Genomic DNA, 24,823 nt, shown 5'->3' with positions numbered 1-24,823 from the left:
TTTCCCCATGCTTCATTCCCTTTACAGACCCTATGGCCAAGTTGAAGGTGGATCCTTGGCTCAAATCCTCCAGGAGAATAAGAGTTTACAGGTGTTTACTGTAAGAGTTTACAGGTGTTTACTGTAAGAGTTTACAGATATTTACTGTAAGAGTTTACAGGTGTTTACTGTAAGAGTTCTTCCTCTGTGGTGTCACCCTGTTCCTGAAACCCTCTGAAATGCCTGGAAAAGCTCTGGAGTGGGGACGGGGGCTGGCAGGAGGGATGTCAGAGCTGCCTCACCCCAAACAGGTCCTGTGCCACAGAAAAGGGGCTGCCCAGTGCCAGAGACACCAGGCCCTGCTCAGGACAATGACAGAAGGCACAGAGATCAGGGAGTTCTTTGGGAGCTGAGCTCAGTTTATTGCCTGTCAGCAGTGACACCTTCCAGCCAGGAAGGGACCCACAAGACCATTCCCATCCCCATCCCAGGACAGGGAGACCTCCTACAGACTCTGTGGGATCCCCCAACCCCAGGAGGTGTCCAACACCTTCACCCCAGGGCAATACCAGCACTGCACTTGAGCCAGGTGTGCCACCTCCCATTGCCATCCCACCTCCTCCTTTTGAGCCCAAGGTAAATCTGTGCTGGGGAAATGACACACCCAGAGGCACCGGAAAACTTCAAATTTCCCCTCCATGACCGAGATGATCAAAGGCTACCTGAGCAGCAGGGTACAGGTCCCAGCAGGTGACAGCTCCCCCTGGCTCTGCTGCTTCCAAGGAGGAACCAGGTCACTGGGGCAGGAGCACCTGGAGCCATCCTCCCTCCTCTCCATGCTCTGCAGGAGCCAGAAGGGACTCGAGATGGGCGAGAGGCACAGCCAGGTCAGCCAAAGCCTGGTGGATCCTTGGACATTCCCATGGGAGCAGCTCCCACATTAGCTCACTGAGGTCTTTCCTGGACCATCAGCTACTCATGGCCACATCTACTCTTTGCCCCCTAGGGAGGGGAAGGATGACAGAAATTGCTCCTCACAGTTTATAAAGCATCACTTGGAGGCTGCTTCTCATTTCCTGGTCTTGGTGCCTGGTCAGCTTGAACCCAGCCAGCTGGACACTGGCCCTGGCCAGGGGTCTGTGCCTCCAGCTCTGTCCAGTCTCATGAAACGTGTCTGACCTGGTGCTTGTCTGAAAGACCAAGGGCTGGCAACTAAAACAGGAAAATATTTTGGATTCTTTTTAAAACCAAGTTCTGCACCAGGTCCAGATTCCAGGCTTGGCTCAGGACAAGTTCATCTTCTGCCAATCTGCCCCTCTGGCAGCACTCCCAGTGCCAGAGGGGACTCTGCATGGATGGCAAGACCATCTCCATGGCTTAAAATACTTTTAAAAGCACTGGTGTCCTTTATTTAGGCACATGAGCAAGAGTCCAAGGCTTCAGTTCAAGGGCTGTGGAGCCAGGTGGGCAGGTGAGGTCTGGCTGTGTCCTGGTGCTTCTCCTACCCTGTGGTGATTGTCCAGCTCAGGAGGGATCATCAGTGTCCACCCTGGACAGGAGATGGGCAACCTGGGCCTTCTGTGGGCCGGTGATGTGCTGAGCCATCTGCACGATGCAGTCCATGGTCAGCTCGGGGTTGGCCTGGAGCAAGCTGCAAGGCACAGGGCAGAGAGAGGTTTCCTGAGAGGCTGCAGTGAGAACTGCCTGGTCTCCACCACCTGCTGTTCCCATGCCAGGGACCCCCTTCTCATCCCAGCTCCCACAGGCTCTCACCTCCGGATGTGTTTGAGGATGTAGTCCCGCTTCAGGTACTTGATGTTCTCCCTGATGGCTGACTGGGTGCCATCCTCCTCCTGCATGTGCTTCTCCAGCCACTCCACCACCACCTGGTTGTTGTCCCAGAGGTAGCCCTGGAGAAAGCAGCCCTGTGGGCAGGGGGTTCTGCTGCCTGCACAGCCCAAGCCCTTCCCCTCCTCCTGGAGCCCCAAATCCAGGCCACAGGATTTTTCTTCCCTGACCTGCACCTATTGGCAAACCACTTAAAAAGCAAAAAGCTAAAACATTGTTCCTTAGCAAGTCCTGCTTCCTGAGGCAGGCACAGCAACCTGAGTGTCATTTGAGAACAGCTCAAATGCTAAAAACACCATTTTTGCCCTGGGAAGCCCTGTCATGGTAAAAAATATTTATCTGGGGACCATTTTGCCATCGCTGAGCACCAGCACCCAACTGGAGTCACCTGATTTGAAGAGCCAGCCCCAGCCTAGGGCTGCTTCACCGCCCATCCTCACATATTCCCATCACACATTGAAACACTCAAACCTCTGAATGGTGGCAGAGCGAGGTGAGATCCCTCGGGATGCCCTGGCTGTGGAGGTGCCTCAGGAAGCCGGGGCTGGGGGTACCTTCTCAGCTCCCTCCGTCTCCATGAACCAGCGCCGCAGCATGGACTGGATGTGGATGTGGCTGAGCTCGCTGTTGGCCTTCAGCACCTCCCCCTTCACCATCTCCTCCAGCAGCAGCCGCCGCAGCCTCCAGTAGAGGAAGGAGCGGGCGCTCTTCCACTCCAGGATGTCCTGCGTAAAGCGGAGCACAGCCCGGGTTTGCCGGCGGTTGCCGGCTCCCGGCTCCGGCGGGATGGAGGGCAGAGGGCAGGGATGTCACAGCGAAGGGACTTTCCCCCCACCTTTGCCTGTCACCTCGGAGCCCCTCCCCGGCGCCCGGCTCACCGTGATGACCCCTTTCTCCTGCATGCGGCCCGGGGTGTCGTGCAGGTCTGCGAAGCGCACGGCCACCTGGTGGTACACGGGCAGCAGCAGCTCCTCCCGCGCCTTCAGCTGCTTCTCCAGCTGCTTGCGCTGCGCCTCCGACAGCTCGGGGGAGCCTGCGGGACACAGCGGGCTGAGCAGCCCCCCGGTGATGCCACCAGGGCGTCGCCTCTGTGCTCCCACATCGGCCACCACGCCCAGTGCCACGGCTCTTTCCTTGGCACACCGACACCACAGCCATACAAGCCATGGCCACAAGGAAGTCACACCACACTCAGTGCTTGCTACATGAGAGGGGAGAGGGCATTTGCCAGGGGGACCACGTTGTAGCAGGCTGGAGGGACATGGGGGAAAGGAACTCTCAATGCAGCAGGAACCAGTTGAATGCAGCCATGGCCATCCTTCATCTCAAAGCATGGGAGAAGACCCCAGCCCCATTTAACCCACTGACAAAGCCCCCAGGAGATACCAGGTGTTCTAAAGTACCACCACATCCTCTCAGCTCCATCCACAGGAAAGACAAAAAGAGTTTTCCCAGGACACTGGTGGTTGCCACCAAAGTGCTTGAGCCTCATGTTTAACTTACCACCCTCAATGTCCACAACCGCAAACCCCCTTTCCTTACCCAGCTGTTCAACAAGCTTGGCATAAACTGTGTCAATCCTTCTCATGGTCTTCACCAAATCCTTCTTTCTGAACTTGATCTCCACTGTTCCTCCAGGCTCCAAAATGCCTCCCCTGGAAGGGAAATTTGGTAAAGCAAGGACTGGTGTGCATAGGAGAATAAATCCTAGGACAAGGTGTCCAGGCAGCTGACACACACGGGTATTTTGGATGACACACAGAGGTGTCCAGGATGCTGACCTGCTCTCCTTGTCAGCGTAGAGCTCCACGTGCAGGGGGTTGATGGTGGAGTCGATGACCACCCAGGAGCCGCCGCGCAGCTCGGCGTGAGGGGGGATGTACACCAGCACCGGCTGCTTGAAGTCCCGCAGGCTGTCCACGATGAAGGCGCCGAACTTCAGCATCTGATCGTACATGTCTGAAAGCCAAAGGGACTCAGGGGATGGGTGTCCCATTGCCACCGTCCCAGCCTCCTCCCAGCTGCCCAAAGCCACCTTGTCTATTGGAGACACAAAGCAGCCTGCAAAACCAGCCAGCAGGAAGCCACCAAGCCCTGGGACCTCTGCCCTGTGATTCATCCCCCATGACCTCCCCAGCCCAACCCAACCCCACATCCCAGAGTGGTGCATACCCTGGTAGGCTGGGCCATCTCAGGACCCTGTGGGGTGGCAGAGGTGACAGAGTTTTGTCACACACCACGGGAATGTGGGCATCCCAAGCACAGGTACCTTTCATGCCGCTGGAGAAGCCTCTCCAGTTGGCAAAGATCATCAGTGGGAGGTGCTCCCGGTTGAAGTCCCGAATGGCCTGGGCTGTTTTAAAAGCAGAGTCTGGGAACCAGACCTGTCCAGCCTGCTGGATTATCTGGAAAAGACAGAGAGCAGCTGAGACTGTGCCAGTTCTTCCTGGCATGCCGCATGAAACAGCTGCAAGAAAACCAACTGCCCTAGCATCCTTGATTTCATCTGAATCAAGGAAAATTATGCCCAAGGATCATGCTGAGCTATTACTCCTCCCTTCCCTCCAGCTCCTCTCAGATGCCACCTGGCCCCAGCTGTACCCCTCTCACCTTTGCCTCTGAGTCCAGGTTGGCAGGGTCAGCAGGTATTGTCACCTCCACGGTGCGGGTCTCAACAGCGATGACACCCACGGGGAGACCTCCCAGCCTGTGGCAGGGCAGGGCGGGCTCAGCAAGGCCAGTTCCCCTCCACCCCAGCCCCACCAGAGAGCTGCTCCATCTCCACCATCCCAAAAGCAGTGCCACAGACAGGGATTGAAGGTGAGGGGCCACACATGCAGGATCCCAGCTCCATCCCCTGCTCCTGGCAGTACCTTGCTCTGCCAACCACCACAGTCTGAGCCCACGGCTTCATGATCTCCATGAAGCTGCCCTGGTCGAAGAAGCCGCTCTGCCAGGTCCCTTTGAGAGCTGCAGAGCACAGGAAAACATGGAGTGGTGCAAGGGCAAGCCCTGAAGGGTTCCTGAGCACCAACCCACAGCCAAGAGCATCTTCTGCACCTAGAGGATCATTTGGGAGCAGTGCTGCACAGGCCTTGGGTTGTTCTCACTTACTTGGATGGGGTCTCCCTGCCAGCATCCACCTGGGGTCATAGGGGACTTTAGAAGGGACAAAACCAATTTCTCTTTCAACAGGGTCAACTATGGCAGTGACAGGCACCGGGCTCTGGTTATCCTGTAAGGGAGACCCCGAGGGCAGGTCACCAGCCAGGTATGGGTGACATCCCCCTCCTCCCCCCCTGCAGCACCCTCCTACCTTGGGTATGTATGAGAGCCACTGCAGGATGGTGTAGACCCCCTCAAAGTCATCTGGGACAGTGACATGAGAAACACCGTTGTTGTGCATGATCTGCACTCCTCCCAGCTGGTTGTTGGATGTGTAAACCTCCCGTCCCAGCACCTAGGGAAACACATGGGGCTCTGCTGACACAGGAGCTGCTCCCTTGCTCTGTTTGTCAGCCCAAACCTCTGCACAGGCAAATTCCCTCTAGGCTGAGGCTGAATTTCCACCTCTATCCAGGCTGATGTTCCATGGGACAGGGAAGGAGCCCACACAGGTAGTGGTGAGAAGGACAGTGCCATGGAGGACATGCAGCCAGAGCTTGGTACCTTGTTGAGAGCTGTGACACCTGTGAGGATGATGTGGGAGTTCTCCACCTGGATGACACGCTGGCCCAGCCTCACCAGGTAGGCACCGATCCCGATGGCACGACAACTCACCTGGGCACACACAAAGGGACACCTGGGGTCACTGGGGCTGCAGCACACACCTGGAGAAGGATGCTGTGAAGGGCTTGTTGCATCCTGTCACCCCTCCCATGGTGACTTTAAGAGCCACAGGAGAGAGGGGAGGAGCAGAGAGGGGAAGGGCCCCACTGTACCATGCTGATGGTCACTATTTCGTCATAGGCACGGGAGGATTCCCCAGCAATGGTACCAGCAGCTCTCAGGTTTTCTACCCCAAATCCATTGTCCTTCCCAATGATGTCCAGCAGGACATACCTGCAGGGAAAGTGGAGCTGTGGTGTGGGAAGCACTCACCTGCATGATGTGCCTGGCAGGATGCTGAGGTGGGAGCTGCATCCTGGTGGGGTGTAGGGCAGAGCTTGGGGTGGCTCTGTGTGTCTCATGGGATACAGGACTCACCTGGACTCTCCACCTTCCTCCACGTGCTCACAGCGCACCGAGTTCATGGCACTGATCCTCGTGTAGTCCTGGGGAGTCAGGTACAGGTACCTGAACCCCTGCAAGGAAAGAGGAGAAGGATGACTTGTGGAGCCCTCTACACACATGCTCACGTGGAACATGGCCCTTTCCCAAACCTATCCCAAACCATGCCGTGCAGCAGCTCAGGGACCAGAGCTGGACAGAGCAGCCATGCCAGCACTGACACCTTCACCTCCACCACGTGGGAGAAGCCAAAGGAACCATCCCCATGGTGCTGGGTGCAGGTATGGCCTCACTCCTGCTCTAATCCCACAACTTGACATCCCAGCTTAACTCTGCTCATCCCTTCCCCAGCTAGACCCTCTGTTGTTTCCTGTGTTGCAGAAGGGGAGGTGCCCACACACCTTGTAGGGCTCGGCTGGGTCCACCCAGGCCACCTGGAACATGTGCTTGATCTCGTCAGCGAAGCCGATGCGGGCGCCACTGTTGGCGGCAATGTAGATGCGGGGGATGCCCTCGGCCCGCGCCAGCTCTGAGGCCCTCAGGAACACCAGGTCCTCCTCAGGCCCAAAGGAGCCAATCTTGTGTGTGATGTCGTTGCAGATGAGCACAATGTCCCGGCCTTTGGGGTACTCGGGGGTCTTGAGATTCATTTTGAAAGCAACCATCCCCACCTGCCTCGAAATGGCACAAGGTTACAAGGAAGAATTTCCAGAGAGTCACAGAGTCACAGAGTCATTTACAGAACCACAGAATTAACCAGGTTGGAAAAGACCTCCAAGATCATTGAGTCCTATGCTTGACTGATCACCACCTTGTCAACCAGACCAGAGCACTGAGTGCCACGTCCAAGAGACACGGGGGCTGAGCTGCAGGTGGCATTTACCAACAGACAAAATGGTTGAGGAGCATCCCGCAAGCTTTAAACACAGCCAGACTAAGCCACCAGCCATCCCCACCTGCTTCCTCTGCCCAATTCCAAATCATTCCCTGCTACCTCATTCCCTCCAGGGACCCTGTTCATCTGCACAAGGTGCCCCTGAGAGTCCAGGACCAGCTCAGTGTAGGTCATGATGTCCTTGGGAAACACGTCCGAGGAGCCCCACAGCTTGAAGAGAGCCTGTGAAAACACAGCACATTGCCTGGAATGGTTTGGCTTGGAAGAGACCTTAAAGACCATCTAGTTTCAGGAATTCCAAGAGCTAGGAATTGGTTTAGAAATGTTTCATACAACCAAAAATGTTGGAGCTTGGGTTCTTTTTGTTTTCTCATTCAACAGCCCGAGGAGAGGGACCTTTTCCTCAGGTGGGAATATTTGGGGATAAAGAGCAGTAATTTGGAGCCTCTTTCTGCTCAGCCAGACTCACCTGCCTGATCATCTCTGGGAAGTCGTACACGTAGGTGGTGCCCAAGGACTGTGCCTGGAAGCGCTTGGCCTGAAGCAGGTCCTTGGTGACATAGGGGGTGTTGATGAGCATCCCATGCTGCGGCCCCTGCTTGTCCCCATATGACTGGAACATGATCTGGGAAGGAGAGCAGAGCATTGGTTGCCTTCCCTGGATGTCATGGTGACTCTTCTTCCAGAGCACTGCTGAGCCCTGCTTGGTCAAGGTGATTTTCCACCCATTTTTTTGCTATTGAGGGGACTGCCACACTGATGTGCTGCCAGTACTAGTGACACCCCAACAGTGACCATCACCTCCAGCATTCAAAACTGCCCAGCTCCACACCAGCATCAACCCAAGGAACCCAACTGGATACAGACAGATGGGATGAAACCAACCCAGCTGTGGGAATGCTGTTGGAAGTCTAGGGTGTCTGGGCAGACCAGCACTGCAGGTTCACAAGGAATTTTGCAGAAGCCTCCCCAAAGCTCTGCTGGAGCTGGCAGCACTCGGGCAGCCATGGCTGGGTTCCTGCAGTCACTGCTGGGGTTACTCACGCTGCCAGTGCCGGGATCCCTCACTTCCTTGTACAGGCTGATGTCCAGGTAATATCCGGACTCGTTGGTGAGGAAGAGGCGGATGGGGATGGCGGTGGCAGTGGGCGTCAGGCGGATGTTGATCTTCACCTCAGCCTGCAGCACCCGCAGCTTCCAGAGGCGGCTGCCGTAGCGCATCACCATGGAGCGCACCGACTCCTCAATCTGCACGGGGATGGCACAAAAAAGGGGTTGGTGACCTCAGGGACAACACTGAGCACACAATGCCAAGGCTGGAGCAGCCCTGTTGCATGTCCACCCCAAACAGCCATTTTGGATTTGCTTTGGGTGAGCCCCTTCTGTCTCTCCATGCCTCCTGGTGGGGCCTGGTGCTGATATTCACCCTCTCCATTGGGGACAGGGAAAGATGGTGGGGGGTGGTTGCCCATCTGTGCAGTGGTCCTGAGCATAGGAGGTGACAGAGCAACTTTTCCAGGACAGAGGAAGCAGGACCCCAAGAAACACACCTTGGACGGGTCCATGATGACGGTGGGCACAAAGTTGAGGAAGATGTGGTTGCAGTCAGTGCGCACGATGGTGTTGTTGAAGGCCACCTCCAGCTCATCCATGGCCTCCAGGAGCAGCCGCTCGCCCTCGTTCTGCAGGTACTCGAAGGAAGCCTCCTGTGATGGAGCAGGTGGCTCAGCAGGGGCCAGGCCACCCCTGCACCCTCACTGTGCCCCCGGGTGCCACCCTGCCTTGGTGATGAGGTCGGAGTGGCGCACGATGGCGCGGATGAAGAAGCGGTAGTCGGTGGCCTCGGTGCCCGCCTGAACCTTGGCAGCCCCCAGGTACAGGTGCATCTTGTGGTTGGCACAGGGGATGGCCGTCAGGTCGAAGTTGCGCATGCGGCTCAGCTCCAGCTGGAAGGCGAGCGCCGGCTCCAGGTGCCGGTAGATCCGATCCTCTGCGAACTGCCAGGCACAGCCGTGAGCCAGGGCCGCGCCGGCGCCGCGCCGGCACCGCTCCCACGGGATCTTACCTCGTCCCTGGCTCTGAACGTGAAGAACTTTGGGAATTCTCTCTGCAGCAAAAGGGAGAGAGAAGCAATGTGAATAGGCCTGGCCCGCAGAGGTTTGTTGATTCTCCAGATTGATTCTCCATTAAAAAAAAAACCTTGCAGGCTTTGTTCTGCCCCAAAGGGAAAAGAGCTGGGAGGGATTGATTAGATTGGATTTTAGGAAGAAATTGTTCCCTGCGAGGGAGGTGAGCCCTTGGCACAGGCTGCCCAGAGAAGCTGTAGCTGCCTCATCCCTGGAAGTGTCCCAGGCAAGGCTGGAAAGGGCTTGGAGAAACCTGGGAAAGTGGAGAGTTCCACCCCATGGCAGAGAGTGGAACAGGATGAACTCTAAGGTCTCTTCCCACCCAAACCACTCTGGGCTTCTATTCTGTGATGGCTTCTAAAGGCAACTCAAAGCTATGGAGTGGCTCTGCAGGAACCACGTTACTGGAAACATGAGCAGGATAAAGGATGATACAGGAATCTCTCATTGAATTGCTCATTAATTAATTCCCAGCTCCTGAAGCACAGTGGGTCCATCCATCACTCAGTGCTGTGCCTGTAAGGTATTTATAGATGCCAGAATCTCGGTTGCACTCACCTGCTGGGCAATGAGGAATGTGATTCTCCGGAGACCACGTTCAACAAGGATATTTTTCTACACAGAAACAGAAAATGCCACCAGTTAAGAGAGCTTAAACATCTCCACCAAGGGAGCAAACAAAACCTAAACTGCAGCATTTTGGGGTGCACTGCGTGGAGAGGAGGCAGTGCCTTAGGTACAGCGTTCTGGCTTGCAGGGTTTACAAAAAGAGGGTCCAGCCCCAGCAACAGACCTTGGACTGGGCAAAGGCTCTGAAGATGGGCACCAGCTTCTCATCTTCCACGTGGTCAGCTGAGCAGAGCGCGATGTTGAGGATGTGGATTGGCTCCTCACGGATGTTCTGGCAACAAAACCCTACAGTCAGCCCTGGCCAGCAGCATCAGTGCTGTCCCAACCCCACCCGGGGGTACCAGCAGCAGCTTCACGCCCACCTTGGTGTCCTCCTCATCGTAGGTAGTGGCCTTTGCATCACTGAGGAGCCCGCTGTCCGACGAGGAGTTGGAGAAGCACGAGATCACTTCATCAAAGTTCCTGCCCAAACAGCAGAGGTGGGGTCACAAGCCAGCACATTGTACCCACCTCCTGCCTGAAGGGACAGCACCAGGGACCCACTGTGACAGTGTGACAGGGACACAGGTACCAGCACAATGGCCCCACCATCCCACAGCAAACCCACAGCTTAAGAAATGCAGCTCTGAGCTCTGCTGCATTAATGTTCAAATGTAAGCTGTGCATGTAAGCTTTCCCCACGTTCCTCATGTCCCCACAAGGTAAGTGGTGTACTGAGAATACCCAGTCTGTAGCTATGCTGGGAACTGGAGCTGCTTCTAGCACGGCCCAGCTTCCCCCTGTTGTGGCTCTTCCACCCCAGTTTGCTCTCCAATGACCCAAAATGCACAAACACTGTGGCCAGGTGTGTCCCTGCACCCCCACCTTGTGAAGTCCTCAAATCTGCGGAAGGCCACCATGACTCCCATCCTCTGGCTCGTGGGGGAAAAGCCACTGTCCATGAAGAGCTCAGTGCTGTGCCGGGCCAGGTCAGGGTTGGTGATGCTGATAGGGACGGATATCCTGCCATGGGGAGCAAGTGTCAGCTCTGGGGAAGGCACCATGTGGGACCACACAGCTCCCAGAGGGGACCTTGACCTGGAGAGGGCTCATCCTGCTCCACTGGCAACAGGACAGTGTGGTGGCAGCACCCACTTTGCACAGAGGGGATGATACAAACCCCAAAGCTTTGTGAAAAGAAAGGCTTTGTGTCCAGGGGAGCAGGACAGGTGTGTGGGAGGGACTCCTGTACCTGTTGGGGTGGGAGGAGGGCAGCATGAACTGGAACTCCACGAGGCAGGTGCCATCAGAGAGCTGCTGGTGCTGCAGGCTGTGCAGCTCGTAGGCGATGTACCCCCGCCGCACGTACACCTGTGAGGGGACACAGGAGGTACCACCTTGCCCCTGCCACCCCTGGGCTCCCCATGCCACCCTCAGGCCCCCTCTGTGCCCCCCAGGCCTCACCTCCAGCGCTGCCATGCGCACCACCTTGTTGGTGTGGTAGAAGAACACGGGGAGCACATCAAAGATGGAGGTTTCTGACAGGATCAGTTTCTGCGGGAAGAAAGCAAAATTTAGAGCAAGGATGAAGTGAGATTTAGGGGGTCCCTCAGTGTGGAGGGACTGGTCACTAGGGTGCCATGGAACACCCAGCCCACCATGGGGGAACCACTAGAGCCAGACATGAATCCACACATCTGTTCCCTCCCAAATGGAACACGGAGCAATGGATAGGGACTGGCAGCACTGGGGTGCACCCCCTCCTCTGCTCAACACAGCCACTACAACAGGGCTTTGAGTGATTTTTAGCTGTTTTTAGGACTAAACCACTTGCAGCCAGACCCCTTCCCCAAAGCCACCCAAATTCCCTCTGGAAAAACACATAATTCCCAACCTTCAGGTTCTCAGGGCAGTACTCATGTCCGTACATGTCGATAGCAGAGATGAAGATGGACTCAACCTGGTTGTGCCGCAGCTCGTAGGAGGGCATGTGAGAGGCAATGAGCACCTGCCAGGGGAGAGAGGAGCTGGGAGCCTGGGGGACAGGGATGGGGACAGGGATGGGGTGGCACTGCATGGTGCTGGCTGACCTGCCGGGCTCTCAGTGCCACTTTGGAGTGCTCGGTCTTGCTGAGCTGTGTCAGCTCATGGAGGATGGTTGTCAGCTCATCTGTCAGCGTGGGGTCACGGCCACACAGCTGGTCCTGCAATGTCACAACCACCATGGCTCAGCTCAGGCTCCTCACGGTGTGGGATGGCTTCGTCCTGCATCCCAGCCCCATGCAGCCAAAGGGGACAAGACCCAAAGCACAAAAATGGGCTCTCTCTGACCCAAGAGTAGCCACACAACACGACAGAGGGAAGATAATTAAAATAAAGCAATAATGAGGCAGGAATGGACACTTAAGCAGTGCAGAGCTGCCTTGACTGTTCCCTGCCACCAGCCTTTGCTCCTGGAGTCTCAGGCATGGGCTGTACTCACAATTAACATGATGACCAGCTGGTTCTTCTTGGCCACCTGGGCATGGGAGAAGATGCTCTCCAGCACAGGGGTCATGTTGGGTTTGCACTGCTCCCTCAGGCTGATGACACACTTGTCGTAGTGAGCTGTGGGGCAGGGTCTGGTGAGCCCTGCAGCTCCTCCAGAGAGCCCTGCAGCTCCCCCAGAGAGCCCCGAGTCCTCACCATGCTGGAATTGGGTCTCCACTTGCAGGTAGCGCCTGAGCAGGTCCAGCACCACTGCCTTCATGTAGCCCCGGATGCCACTGCGGTACCTGGGGAGCAAAGAGCCCATCATGCTGTGAGGAGGTGCCCCTGGGGGGACATGGGGGTCACAGACAGCACGGGGCTCACCTCTGCACCAGCTGCACCAGGCTCTGTGTGTTCATGAAGAAGACCTCCCGCTCAGCCTTCCTCTGCAGCGTGGCTGCATGGGTGTCCAGCACGTTGGCGATCTGTGGGGAGAGGGGACAGGGTCCAGGGTGGCTCAGGGGCATGAGGCTGCCATCTCCCCCTTTGCTTACTCCACCCAGAGTGGGTGGAGTTTAGTTCCCCTGTTTGTTTAGGTTTTTTCCCCCCAAAGTGAAAAATGCAAAGTGACAAATGAATATAAAAAAGAAAGGCACACATAGAAGCAAATACACATACAAAACCAAACACACACACAAAATATAGACCTCCACATATTTCCCTCACTCATTTCATTTGTTATAAAATCCTGGCAGCACAAATTGAGGCAGGAGCTCCCATCTGGCTCCAGTGAGGAGGATGTGAGCCCCCTTTGCCACTCACCTGCTGGCTGGGGAAGCGGCAGAGCACGGAGGTGATGTTGCTGGCGTACTGCGCCATCACCTTCCGGATGGATTTCTCCACAGCCAGCGGGATCCGTCCCGAAATGCTCGTCATGATCTCCTGCAGCTCCAGCAGGGGCAGGGCAGGGTCCCGCAGGGTCTTCATCAGCTGTGCCACCCACTCCTTCACCTGCAGGAGCAGAAGCTGGTGCTGCTGGACTTGCCCTCGTGGCAACTGGGTGGTACCCATGGTGCCTGGCACCCACCTTGGTCTTGAAGTAGGGCTCGGGCAGGCAGTAGCCGTTCATGACGTTGGTCAGGTTGTCCAGAACGTTGCGCAGAACCTGGTGCTGCTTCTCACCAGTGATGGGGAGGGTCTGCTGGGCTGGGAGCCCCCCTGTGAATGGCTGTGCCTGGAGAGGGCAGAGGGAGGTTGGCTGAACTGTTGCTGTTGGCAGAAACAGAGCTCCTGAGAGCTGCAGGTGACCCAGAAACCCAGCACAATCCATGCCTCGGGTCAGATATGAGCAAGCACTTGACATTGAGCATAATGGATCTGCCAGTGTCTTATGATGAAAATAACATGGAAAAACTGGAGATTTTAGTGCTATAAATGCACTTTTTTAGCGCATCTGAGTGCCTGCACATGGAGGAAGCAGAGCAATCCATGTGGAGCAGCACTTGAACCCAAAGACAACCCAAGGACATGGCATGACCTTCACTGTGATGCCCCACCAGAGCATCTCCTCCATTTTGTCCCCTAGGGAGCATTCCCAGGATGCCAGCTGGGAGCTGGCAGGAGGCGATGGCCGCCCCTAGGAGACTCACAGGCTTCACTTTGGAGGGATCATCCAGCTGGAGGCGGGCGATGATACAGCCGGCCTCCAGCAGCGCTCCCGGCCGCTTGACGTAGTGCAGCTGCCCCGCCTCCTCCACCGCCAGCGTCATGATGATCTTCATCACCTGGCGAGGAAGGGACGCGGTCACCAAGCCAGCAGCACCAAAAACGTTGCTCCTCCAGCTCTTCTGCAAAGCTCACCTCGATCTCTGCATAAACCTTCCCCCCGTCCACATGGCCGCCGTCCTCCACCGTGTACTGCAGCAGCTTCCCCGCGCAGGGCGAGCGCAGCACCGTCGGGTCCTTCTCCTTCTCGAAGGTGCACGTTTTGTTGCCGATGGTGATCCGGTACCTAAGGGACAAGGAAAGGTGTCACCAGCCAGCTGGTGGCCACTGGGGAGGGGAGATGGCAGCCCTGGCAGGGGGTACCTGTCGATCTCCTCTTTCATGTAGGTGGTGTAGCTGCAGCCGTCGTAGGAGAGCAGCAGCCCCCCGTCGTTGAGGCGGTGCACGTCGATCTCGATGTGCGTGCGGTTCATGATGACCACATAGGTGGTCAGAGACTGGCGGGCCACCTGTGGGCAGGGGACACCCTCAGTGCAACACCAAAACACTCTGGACAGCAAGGCTGGAGGCTGGGGGCCACCTCCCCATGCTCAGTGCAATGGCTGCTGCCATGGGATGGGGCTGTACTGGGAAGGAAGGAGGCATAACCTCAGGCTGCACCCAGGAGCTGTTCAACTCTGCCCAGAGCTGGTTTAACTCACAGCCCAGAACTGGTTTAACTCAACTCACAGCCCAGAACTGGTTTAACTCACAGCCCAGAACTGGTGAAACACATGGCTCACCGGCCACTTTCATTCTGAGTAAGGAGTTTTGCATGAAGTCCAACTAATTTGGTTTAAAAGCAAGAAAATGAAGTCCCTTAATAAACTCAGGGCAACGGGGTGTATGAAAATGTCTGTCAGGTTAAAATGAGGTTATTAAGGTTATGAGGTTATTAAGCTCATTTTTATGCTGCCCATTTTTAAAAGACAGCTTTGTATTTATTTCAGTTTTCTCCCCTGGGACAGAAGCATGTCCCTGACCCCTTGAGAAGCACTGTGGCTGGTCTGGGGGGAGCACAGCCCTGCCCTCACCTGCAGAATGTACTTCACACCCTCATAGAGGAGCTCCACATCAACGATGTTCAGCAGAGAGGCTGCTGGCAGCACCTGGCCCCTGAAACACAATGGAGGGATCAGGCCCCAGGGCATTCCCAGCCTCTCCAAGCATGTGGGATGTCAGCAGTGCTCCCAGTCCTGGTGGGAGGGCACAATGGTGACCAGAGGGGACAAGTGTCAGCTTTAAGTGACCCACATGAGCACCTTGCACAGCCAGATCTGGAGGGAGGCCAGGCACTGGGAAAACACTCAGATAAGGCACATGGGAGAGCCCTGGGAGTCCTCCAAGGCTGGAGGAATAACCTTGATATTCAAAAACAAAAGCAAACTGCACAGCCAAGCCACTTCCCCTTGAAAACTGTTTTCCCAGCCATGGGAAACCTTTTCTACTGTCCAGACAAACTGATAGCTGAGGATCCAGATACCCCTGTCCCTGCCTGTCACTGAATTTGTAAAGCCAAACTGGAAGGAAGATGTCCCAGAAGAACAACACTCAGGTGTCCATTGTGGCTGCCCCAGTTCTGGAAATCCTCAAGGCCAGGAGGCTTGGAGCAACCTGATCTGGTGGAAGGTGCCTCCCACATGACTGAGCCCCCCCTGGGCGGCCCCCACTCCGCACCTCTCCAGCGTGTGCAGGAAGTCGCTCATGCACGTTCTGAAAGCAGCATCTGCCACGTTCAGGGCACCACAGACAACCCCCAGCATTGTGTCTGGCTTCTCTGCCTGTGGGGGCAAAACCAACAGGGTTTGGGTCCTAGCCCAAGGGAGGGGAGTGGTGACCCCGGGGCATCATCCCCACCTGCACTTTCTCGGCGATCAGGTGGTCCAGCCAGCCCGTGTGTATCTCGTTGTTCTGGAAGCTCTCTGTCTCCAGCAGCTTGATCAGGTACTCCACCGTGGTCCGGAAATCCCCACGGATAGACAGCTCCTTCAGGGCCACCACCATGTTCCTTTCAGGGAGAAAAGTCCTTCATTAATGACTGAGAAGGTGGCACTTGGCTCCCAGCAGAGGGAACTGGGGAGCTTCAGGGCGTAGGCTGATGAGCTCCTGAGCCCCCAGCACCTTTATCACCACTGCATGGTTTGGGTTGAAAGGGACCTTAAAAATTCTCTTAATCCACCCCCTGCCATGGACAGGGACACCTTCCACTGGATCACGTTACTCCAAGCCCCATCAGCTTGTCCATGAAACTGCTGCTCAGTTCCTGATGGACACTGCTGCTTGTGGGCACTAAGCAATGCTCAGCAGATGACTTCAACATGTCCTTGAGGACCAGGGGGATGAAGTGGGACTGTAGCACCACCACAGTCCAAAACATTTTGGCTTTGGCCAGACAGCCAGGTGCTTAGCACAGCAGCACCGTTCTGGTCCTGTCAGATAAAAACCACTTTTCCCAGCTCACACACCAACTGTGACTCCTCCCAAGGCCACATGCCCTCCAGCTCATCCTGCCACACTCACGAGGTGGCCTCCTCCCGGTTCTCTCCCCATGAGAAGCAGTGTCCAAACTGGGAATCAGCAAACTCGTGCAGCCCCCCGGCTGCTGCCACACTGAAATACCCCCAGACGTTCTTGCTGCTGCGGAAGTTCAGCTCCTGCACCGTCCCCGAGCTGGGCTTGAAACCCTGAGCCAAAACAGAGCAGAGATGGAGGAACCAGGATTGAGACTCGTGCAGCAAGACAGGGAAGGGGAACCCCCCATGGACTGCACTGATCCCATTGTCTGGCTGGGGAGGACCATGCCCAGTTCAACCCCACAGGTGGCAGAGTCCCCTTGTCCCCACCCCGAGCCCAGCTCACCTCCTCGGGGTTCTCGCTGGTGATCCGGGCAGCAATGACGTGGCCCCTGGGCACGGGGGGGTTGGAGGGGCTGTGGAAGGAGATGGGGGTGTCCCCCCAGGGGCTCTCCCCATACAGCACCCGGATGTCTTTTATCCTGTGCAAGGGGATGCCCATTGCAATCTGCAGGAGAGACAAAGGCCTGAGCTGCCAGGGAGACACCGCCAGAGTCTGAATGGAGAGTTCCCAATGGGAAGTCAGAGTAGAAGGAAAGCTGCCACACCTCTTTCACCTGCACCCTCCGTGGGATATGGGACAGCTTCCCTCTGCCAGGCTCCAGCCCAATGCCCCTCCCTAAATGCCCAAAGTGCCTCCTCTAACACCCCTGGAGCGAGCCCTGCGTGCAGGTACCTGCAGCTGGGCCGCCGGGAGGTTCACGTCCGCCACCATCTCCGTGCACGGGTGCTCCACCTGCAGCCGGGGGTTCAGCTCCAGGAAGTGGAAGCTCCCGTCCTCTCCGTACAGATACTCCACGGTGCCTGCACTGACGTACCCAACCATCTGCGCCAGGCGGACAGCGCACTGCGGGAGAGGGAAACCCCTGGGTCACGGAATCCTGGCTGGGAAGGGACCCGCAGGATCGGCATCCAGCTCCTGCTTGTGCAGAGGACACCCCCAAAACCCCACCGTGTGCCTGGAAGTCCAAACGCTCCCTGGACTCTGGCACACTTAGGGCTGTGATCGTTCCCTGGGGAGGCCGTTCCTGTACCCGACCACCCTGGACAGGGAGTCCTGCTCAGCTCAGGGGTCCCTCCCCCTCTTAAAACCCCAATAAACCCAGCCCAGTTTCCCATTAAAACCTCATGCTGCCCTTAGATCAGGCCATCCACCTTCTCCATCATCTCGGTGACAGCGGGAGCAGCGATGGTGGCGGGTGCCTCCTCAATGATCTTCTGGTGGCGGCGCTGGATGGAGCAGTCCCGGCTGAAGAGGGAGATGGCGTTGCCGTACTCATCTGCCAGGACCTGCACCTCCAGGTGCCGAGCGTGCTGCGCCAGCTGCATCAGGAAAATGGGGGATCCGGGCGCCTCCGCCTGCACCTGCAGTGGGGGAGAGGGTCCTGCTCTGGCATCACCCCCCAAAATCCATCCCAGGATGGAGGCAGAGCTGCGGCAGGAAGTGGGAGGTGCCCCGGCTGGGAGTAGGACCCTGCCGGGATGGGATGGAACAGAGATGGGGGTTCCAGGCACCTCTCACCTGCCGGAAACAGGCACTAAATTCCTCTGCTGCCTCCACTTTTCGGATGCCTTTTCCCCCACCACCTTCTGCTGCCTTGATCATCAGGGGGTAGCCGATCCTCATGGCCACCTGGGAGGGTCAGGGCTGGGGTGACTGTAGTGTTTTGGACGCCAGCACACCACCCTGACGGCCCACACAACTCCAGGCATCCCTGAGCAGGATTATCCCAAGTGACATTCATTCAGTGGGACAAACTGCTGCTGGCACAGCCTTGTGTCACTGTGGTGTGTGCTGGGAGGCCAGAAGGGCCAGGGCAGGCAGGCTCTAAGGAGGAATCATGGTGGGCAAGAGATAAGCAGCTGCCTACAGGCTCAGCTTTACCTCCAGGCCTTCCTCCACGTCCTTCACGCAGCCCTGCGCGTACGTCTCCAGGGGGATGCTGATGGCCTGCTGATGATTCTGGTCCTCCTCAGACCACTGAGCCACCAGACCTGCAGATATGGCCAGGGCTGTGATCACCACCAGGGTGGCACAACTGGGGTGGCATGCTGGGTGTGCTCAGGGAGCTGAGGCTTCCATCATTTCTCTTGTTTCCTTGCACTCCATCTCCAAAATCCCTCTCCCCAAATCAGCTGCTGCAATGGGGTCCCCAATATGTGTGGCCAGATGGAGCAAGGACCCCAATGCTGGTGCTTGTTTTGGGGGGAAGGAGAAGCAGGGAGGAGGGAAGAGGGGAGCAGGGAGAGTGTGGGGGCTGTGAGGAGGCACTCACCACTCCCACTCCACGGCAGTGTGGGGATCTCCAGGGTCTGAGCCACGATGGTGGAAGCGACTTTGTCCCCCAGCGCCCACATGGCATCACTGGGGGGACCTTTGGAGAGGGAGAGAAGAGCTGAGGAGGTGCCCAATCCACCAGCCCATCCCCACATCACTGAGTCGGCCCCACCAGCCTTCTGCAAGGACTGGGGATGCAGGAAAGGAACCTCCCCAAACCCACTGCTCAGCTCAGGACTGGGAATCCCACAAGGTCTGCTCCCACCCAATGTTCCTCTGTGAACTGCATCAGCCTGAACATTACAGGGAAAACCCAAAAAACAGCAGGATTCCTGGAAATCCTGGGAATTCCAGCCCCAGGAAACCAGCGTGAGGACTGCCACTCCATGGGCTGGGCATGCCAGAGGCACCAAAGGGGCATTCCCAGTGCAGTGTCCCTGGCAGTGACTGTGAGTGCACACACCAGCCCAACAGCCAGCACGGAGAAGCAGTGAGACCTTACCTAGGAAAGCTATCCCATTTTTCTGCAGCAGCTCTGGCAGCTTGTGGTTCTCTGAGGCGTGTCCCCAGCCAGCCCACACCGCCTGGCACAAGGAGAAGCAGCAGTGGGAGCATTACCCCTGTGCTGGCATCTCCCACCATGCCCAACTCCTCAGCACACAGGGACATCACCCCCTTTTGGGGTGTCCCCTCTGCCCAGGAACCGCCCTTGCAAGGAGGTGGGAGACACACAAATGGCCACTACCTGGACTGGGATCCGTTTGGAAATGTCCACGATCAGCTCCACGTTGGCGTAGTTGTTGTTGTTCGTACCTCCAGGGACTGGCACATAGTGATCTGCCATCTTGATGTACTCTGCAAGAGAGCACGGGGAGTGGTAGGAGCCAGATCCCCTGAGCCAGATCCCCTGAGCCAGATCCCCTTCCCAAATCCTCCATCCCGGAGCAGGGAAAAATTATTTACTCCTGCATTTGGCTGTGCGGGAGTAAACTGTGTGACTCCAGGCTGTGCAGAACCCTCACATGCCAGGCAGGAAAGGGCTGCCCCAGCTCAGCTCCAGGTAGGGAACTTCCTTTTTGGGGATATTTTCAGGAATTACCTGCATTAGCCTTGAGGTCCTCGGGGGTGACCATGACCACGAAGCGAATGGCGCGCTCGTTGCGGAACATCTCGTAGGCCCAGCGGCGGATGGAGCGCATGCACTTCACAGCAGCAATGCCATTGTTGGCAATGAGGACCTGGGGGCACAGGGACAGGGGCTGAGGGCAGGGTGAGCCCTGTCCTTGCTACCTCAAGGGATGGCAGTGTGTGGTAATGTTCCTCACTCGAGGTCACCAAATCTGGTAACGTTCCTCACTCGAGGTCACCAAATGTAGGAATTGCGGGCATCCCCGACATGGGAAGAGATGAGAATCTTGACTCCATGTTTCAGAAGGCTGATTTATTATTTTATGATATATATTATATTAAAAGAAAATGACATATTAAAACTGTAATAAAGAATAGAAGAAAGGCTTTCATCAGAATGCTTGAAAGGAATAGAAAAGAATGATAATAAAATATTGTGACTGCTCACAGCCTCGACACAGGTGGCTGTCATTGGTCATCAAGTAAAAACAATTTCACAAGCTGGGTAAACAATTCTCCAAATCACACTCCAAAGCAGCAAAACATGGAGAAGCTGAAGCTTCTCAGCTTCTCAGGAGAAAAGATCCTAAAGAAAGGATTTTTCATAAAATATGTCTGAGACAGCAGTGCAGGGGCAAGGGGTAAGTGTGGAGCAAAGCAGGGGGGTTGTGCTAATCAGGAGATTTCCAACAGCTGGTTGTACATCCCAGCAGAGCATGAGACTCCTCAATAACACTGCTGATGTCTGGCACTGGAGATAACCAAGGATGGGATTTTCACCATCGTTTGTGCCAAGCTGCTGCCTGGGGTTCCCTCTCCCAGCCCATGAGAGCGAGTGAAGCCATGGAACGAACAGCTCTGGGCTGCCATTTCTACAAGCCTGGCAGACACAGGACATTTGGGCAGTGACCCCCTAGCCAGGCACAAGCAGGGATGTGTGGGGACAGACCTTCTCGATGACACGGTTGCCCCCAAAGCGGGTGACGAACTCGGCTGGGGAGGCAACGGAAAAATCCCGCTGCAGGTCCATCTTCCTGTGGCTCCTCTTCGCCAGGCTCAGCCCCGACATGCTGGGCCTGTGGTGGGATGTGGTGGCTGTCACTGAGCCCAGGGCCACCCCAGAGAGCCCAGAGCCACTCCAGCGAGCCCTCCCCCAGCCCCTGCAACCCTGCAAAGCCTGTCCTGAAAAGGTCACCAACCATATCTACAATGTGACTCAAGAAATTCTTTGTGGAAGGATGGAAGAGCAGCACGGATCCTGCTGGCAGCACCACCTCAAACCCTGTGTGGCAAGAGCCACCATCGGGCTGTAGAGTGTCACAACATGTCCCTGCAGCTAAAGGTTTGTTATTTTTAGCCAGAGCAGAGCAGCTGGAGGAGGCAGGCAGCAGCATTTGGCTTCCAAGTCGTTTCTTCTGGATATCATCTGTGCTCCCATGGCAGCTGCCCAGTGCAGCCAGCAGGGAGTCAGCTGCCCCACATCCAAACTACAGATTTTGGAGAGCACCCCCTGCCCTGGTTCTTGCAGGTGGCACTGCTGTCACACAGCCAAGGACACTGGCTCTCCTCCCTCAAAGGGAGCAGGACTGGGGGCATCACCTTGTGGTTCCGAGGAGCACCAGCACATGTGGACCCCAATTTTACCAACAGCAACGTACCCACCACAAGCACCCGCCCTCCCTAACCGGGACATCCCTACCCGACCACGCTCCGACCATCGGGGGTTGCCATCCGTACCTGATGCCAGCACTGGGCTCCACAATGGTGCTCACGGTGGGCGGCTCGGGGACGGTACCCGCCACCCCGGCCAGGCTGCTGCGCCGCCGGCCCACCCTGAAGGCCGTGGCCATGAGCTCATCATCGGAGGAGTTGTCGTCGAAGGAGCCCAGCACGAACTTGGCGAGGGCCGGGCGGCGCAGCGCCGCGGGGTTGTACACGGCGAGCTGCTCCTGCTCCGCGCCTGCCCGCCCGGCCCGCGGCGGCGGCGGCGGCTGCGGCTGCTGGCCCGGGGGGCTCTGCTGGCCCCGGGGGCTCGGCCCGGCGGGGCTTTCCTCCGGCTCCTTCTCCTGCTCGCACCGAGAATTGGACATTTTGGCCCAAAGAAGCAGCAGCAGCAAAGCGAGCAGGAGCAGCGCAGCCGGCAGCATTCACGGGCCCTGGGGGAGACGGAGCACGGCGGTCACGGCTGTGCCGCTGAAAACAACGGCCCCGTCCCAAACGCTCCAGCACCGGCCGCCCTCGGCCGGAGCGGAGCTCCGTGAGGAGCCGGGGGTGACACGGCCTGGCCTGCCCGGCCCTCACAGCACCCTCACGATGGCGGCCCCCAGCCCGGCCCTCACACGGGGGGCGTTGAACGGGACCCCCGAAGCGCGGTAAGTGCGGGCGATTATCCTCGTCAGAGCAGGGCATGGGGGTGAGGGAAAAGCGCCTCCCCTTCCCCTCAGCCCCTCACCTTCCCCTCAGCCCTCGCCCCCTCACCATGGCTACCAGCCCCGAGCCCCCTCCTCGCCAGACCCCGCCGGTCACGCAGGGCTCCCGGGTGGCTGCGGTGTCAGCGCTCAGTCCGTGTGTCCATCTGTCCCTCCCCGCTCTCCCCGGGCCGGAGCCCACGCGGTGCCAGGGCCGCCCCCGAGGGAAGCACGGGCCCCCCCCCTCTGCCCGGCTGTTCCAGTTTGGTCTCGCACGTGACGGTCACGTCAAGCAGAAATATTTCCCTGCTAACGTGTCTGGAAAACTTCTGCTGGAGATGAGGGTGGAGGGAGGGAGGGGGACACCCGATCCTTGGGGGACAAAGGTGCCCTGGCCCCGTGCCTGGTCACGGGGACGGGGACAAGGACATGCTCATGGGTTTGGCTCCTTGGGGGGAACAGGGACTCCCCATTCCAACCCCCCTCCCTGCCCGAGTTAAAATACCAATGCAAGATCACGTAAACAAAGTCATTTTTATTTTAAAAAACACACTGGGGGAAAAAAACCCAAGCAAACATATACAGCAAGGCCACAGCCAGTGTAAATTCACTGGTGATAGTGTCAGCTCAGAGAGAACACCAGAGGAAGGGTTACAAGGACATTCTATAAAAACTGGTGTCATTTCAAAAACAACAAAAGGGCTTTTCACTTCCATTAAAGTAATTACAAAGTCAAAGATGGGCTGGAAACCCAGGAGTAGGAAGTCAACACCTCTCCCTCCTGCAAATCCTAACAGTTCTTGCCAACAGTAGGTGGAAACTTGAATTTGCTCCCAAGGTGGCAAAGCACAAAGTTCCCTCTTTGAAGATCTTAAAAAGATCTGAAGTAATTTGCAGCTCTCAGTCCCTGAATTGGGAGATGTCAATGAACAAACCTTTGCTGCTGCCCTCAGCAAATACCCCCAGGTCCTTGCTCAGCACAGCTCACCTGTCATCCAGGTGATTCCACACCCGGGAAGAACCTAAAACCTTTTGATTTTCCTGTCTAAATGCCAACAAAAAATTCAAAAGCATTACCAAGGGTCTTGGTCACAGCCTCCCTGTGGCCGAACAGAGGATTTATCCCAAATTCTTGAGATCATGGATACACCAAGCAACACTCCAGACCCTGTATTTTCTTTACAGCCTTCAGAAGCCATTTTTGTAATAAATCTGTAGCAAAAAGCTAAAACCAAAAGCCTTTTCCTCCCATGGAGACAGCTCCATTCCCCCTAAATAGGCAAACTGGATTTGTGTGGGATGGAGGAAGCAGAGCATGCACAAAAGCTGAGCAGCTCAGTAAGAACTGACATCCCTTCACCAGAGTCTGAAAATAAATTCCCATTGCCACAAAGACCACAAATTAATACAGAACTCTGGTGTCTGGGGTCTTTTTTTTGGCTTCAAACCAGGCTCTCTCTACTTCTCCTTTCCTTCTCCCCGTATTCGCCTTCTCTCGCTCCCTTTCCCCCATTCCCTCTCCCCCCACAAACCCGGCTCCTTCCTGTCCTGTCCCTACCCCGCTACTCCTTTCTGTTCCCCCCTCTCTCCCTCCTCTGTCCACCCTCCCGGGCTTTCCCTTCCCGTCCCGCTTTCCTGCACAGCCCGAGCTCCCTCGCCGCCCTTTCTCATGCCCTGCTCTCGCTCCTCTCTTCCCGTGCCCCCTTTCCTTCTTTGCCCCGCAGCCGCGGGGCTCGGGCTGCCGGAGAATAAAGCCCCGAGGGCCGGAGGCTCCCCTTGCGGGAGTCCCCGCGCGGGGCCGGAGGCTCTCGGCGGATCCCCCCGTGCCGCTCAAACACCCCCTGCCCGACAGCGCCGGAGCTGCGGCTTTGCCGGCATCGCGCTGAGAGCGGCCCCCGCTCCGTGCCGGGCCGTCCCCGCCGTCTGTGCCGCTCCCTCTCTCGCTGCCCCTGGCCCGTGACAGCGAGGCTGGGCAGGAACCTCAACCCTTCTGGGGGCTGCCCCCCCTTTCTTGTTGCAGCAGAATCCCTTGCTGGGGGGATTCTGTCGAAAGGGCTTGGGGGAAGCGCTGCGCTGCTGTCCAGGGCAGTCGGATTCGTTCTGAGCCTTCTTTGGGGGTCAGGAAAAGGGGGGGTGAAGACTGGGGGCTCTGATGCCGTTGGGGGCACCCCAAGGTACCCAGGAGAGGGAGCCCCACGGCGGTGCAGGAGCAGGTGGGGGGCGGGCGAGGGGCGGGGGTCACGCTGGGGGCCGTCCCCAGAGGGACCCAAAGTTGCCACAAAATTCACAGGGAGGGGTGAGTGAGTGTAGAATGCTAAAACCTGTCAAGTTATTCGGTTTTCTAGGTATTGGTAAAGAATAGGAATTTGTCTCTAAATTCATTTGGGGAGAAACCTTCTCTATCCACTCATTTGTTTACAGGAATGTAGGAAACTCTGACTGGAGATGGGTAGTAGTTTTGAAAATATTGCCCTAGCGTTTTTATCTAAGAATGGACCAAGCTGTGCCCTGAAACC

At 56.9% G+C, this 24,823-nt stretch overlaps 1 protein-coding gene across 4 annotated transcripts; it reads right to left on the bottom strand.

Annotated features, from left to right (window-relative positions):
- Nucleotides 1-415: 415 nt before the first annotated feature.
- ACACB (acetyl-CoA carboxylase beta) lies at nucleotides 416-23,847 on the bottom strand. Of its 4 annotated transcripts, none has more exons than XM_077187813.1 (52): nucleotides 23,520-23,847; nucleotides 20,849-20,977; nucleotides 19,871-20,009; nucleotides 19,517-19,626; nucleotides 19,274-19,355; nucleotides 18,770-18,868; nucleotides 18,379-18,488; nucleotides 18,016-18,126; nucleotides 17,649-17,858; nucleotides 17,170-17,340; nucleotides 16,780-16,941; nucleotides 16,441-16,604; nucleotides 15,778-15,928; nucleotides 15,598-15,701; nucleotides 14,955-15,036; nucleotides 14,245-14,390; nucleotides 14,017-14,167; nucleotides 13,806-13,940; nucleotides 13,244-13,390; nucleotides 12,979-13,167; nucleotides 12,541-12,641; nucleotides 12,373-12,461; nucleotides 12,170-12,294; nucleotides 11,778-11,891; nucleotides 11,582-11,695; nucleotides 11,152-11,241; nucleotides 10,850-11,058; nucleotides 10,573-10,662; nucleotides 10,071-10,170; nucleotides 9,872-9,979; nucleotides 9,590-9,693; nucleotides 9,018-9,057; nucleotides 8,734-8,949; nucleotides 8,503-8,658; nucleotides 7,997-8,200; nucleotides 7,422-7,577; nucleotides 7,052-7,174; nucleotides 6,459-6,728; nucleotides 6,034-6,131; nucleotides 5,769-5,889; nucleotides 5,497-5,607; nucleotides 5,144-5,287; nucleotides 4,942-5,062; nucleotides 4,701-4,797; nucleotides 4,438-4,534; nucleotides 4,097-4,232; nucleotides 3,609-3,786; nucleotides 3,370-3,482; nucleotides 2,706-2,860; nucleotides 2,382-2,552; nucleotides 1,753-1,889; nucleotides 416-1,630 (listed from the first exon to the last, which is right to left on the bottom strand). In XM_077187813.1, exons 1-52 carry the CDS (start codon nucleotides 23,622-23,624, stop codon nucleotides 1,504-1,506), a joined length of 6,912 nt encoding a protein of 2,303 aa, XP_077043928.1. In that variant the 5' UTR covers nucleotides 23,625-23,847; the 3' UTR covers nucleotides 416-1,503. The 4 variants fall into 4 exon arrangements, with proteins under 4 accessions (XP_077043928.1, XP_077043927.1, XP_054501511.2 ...); XM_077187812.1 differs by lacking the exon at nucleotides 23,520-23,847 and adding an exon at nucleotides 21,637-22,135 and having other exon boundaries at nucleotides 3,370-3,515; nucleotides 3,603-3,786; nucleotides 9,018-9,059; ... (2 more) ...; nucleotides 10,932-11,058; nucleotides 20,849-20,975; XM_054645536.2 differs by lacking the exon at nucleotides 23,520-23,847 and adding an exon at nucleotides 21,637-22,135 and having other exon boundaries at nucleotides 9,018-9,059; nucleotides 9,637-9,693; nucleotides 10,573-10,710; nucleotides 10,940-11,058; nucleotides 20,849-20,975.
- Nucleotides 23,848-24,823: the final 976 nt, after the last annotated feature.

The sequence above is a fragment of the Agelaius phoeniceus genome, chromosome 18 (assembly GCF_051311805.1).
Source record: "Agelaius phoeniceus isolate bAgePho1 chromosome 18, bAgePho1.hap1, whole genome shotgun sequence".
NCBI lineage: Eukaryota > Metazoa > Chordata > Aves > Passeriformes > Icteridae > Agelaius > Agelaius phoeniceus.
Note: the sequence above shows the minus strand (reverse complement) of the source record. Positions and strands in the feature narration are given on the sequence as shown.

Bases quoted from the DNA above. Each gene is read 5' to 3' on its own strand.
- ACACB (XM_077187811.1), bottom strand. From the start codon at position 22,046: ATGCTGCCGGCTGCGCTGCTCCTGCTCGCTTTGCTGCTGCTGCTTCTT. The intron at 18,127-18,378 runs GTAAAGCTGAGC...TGACCCTCCCAG, and splicing joins ACGTGGAGGAAGGCCTGGAG to GTGGCCATGAGGATCGGCTA. The intron at 5,890-6,033 runs GTGAGTCCTGTA...CTTTCCCTGCAG, and splicing joins GAGGAAGGTGGAGAGTCCAG to GTATGTCCTGCTGGACATCA.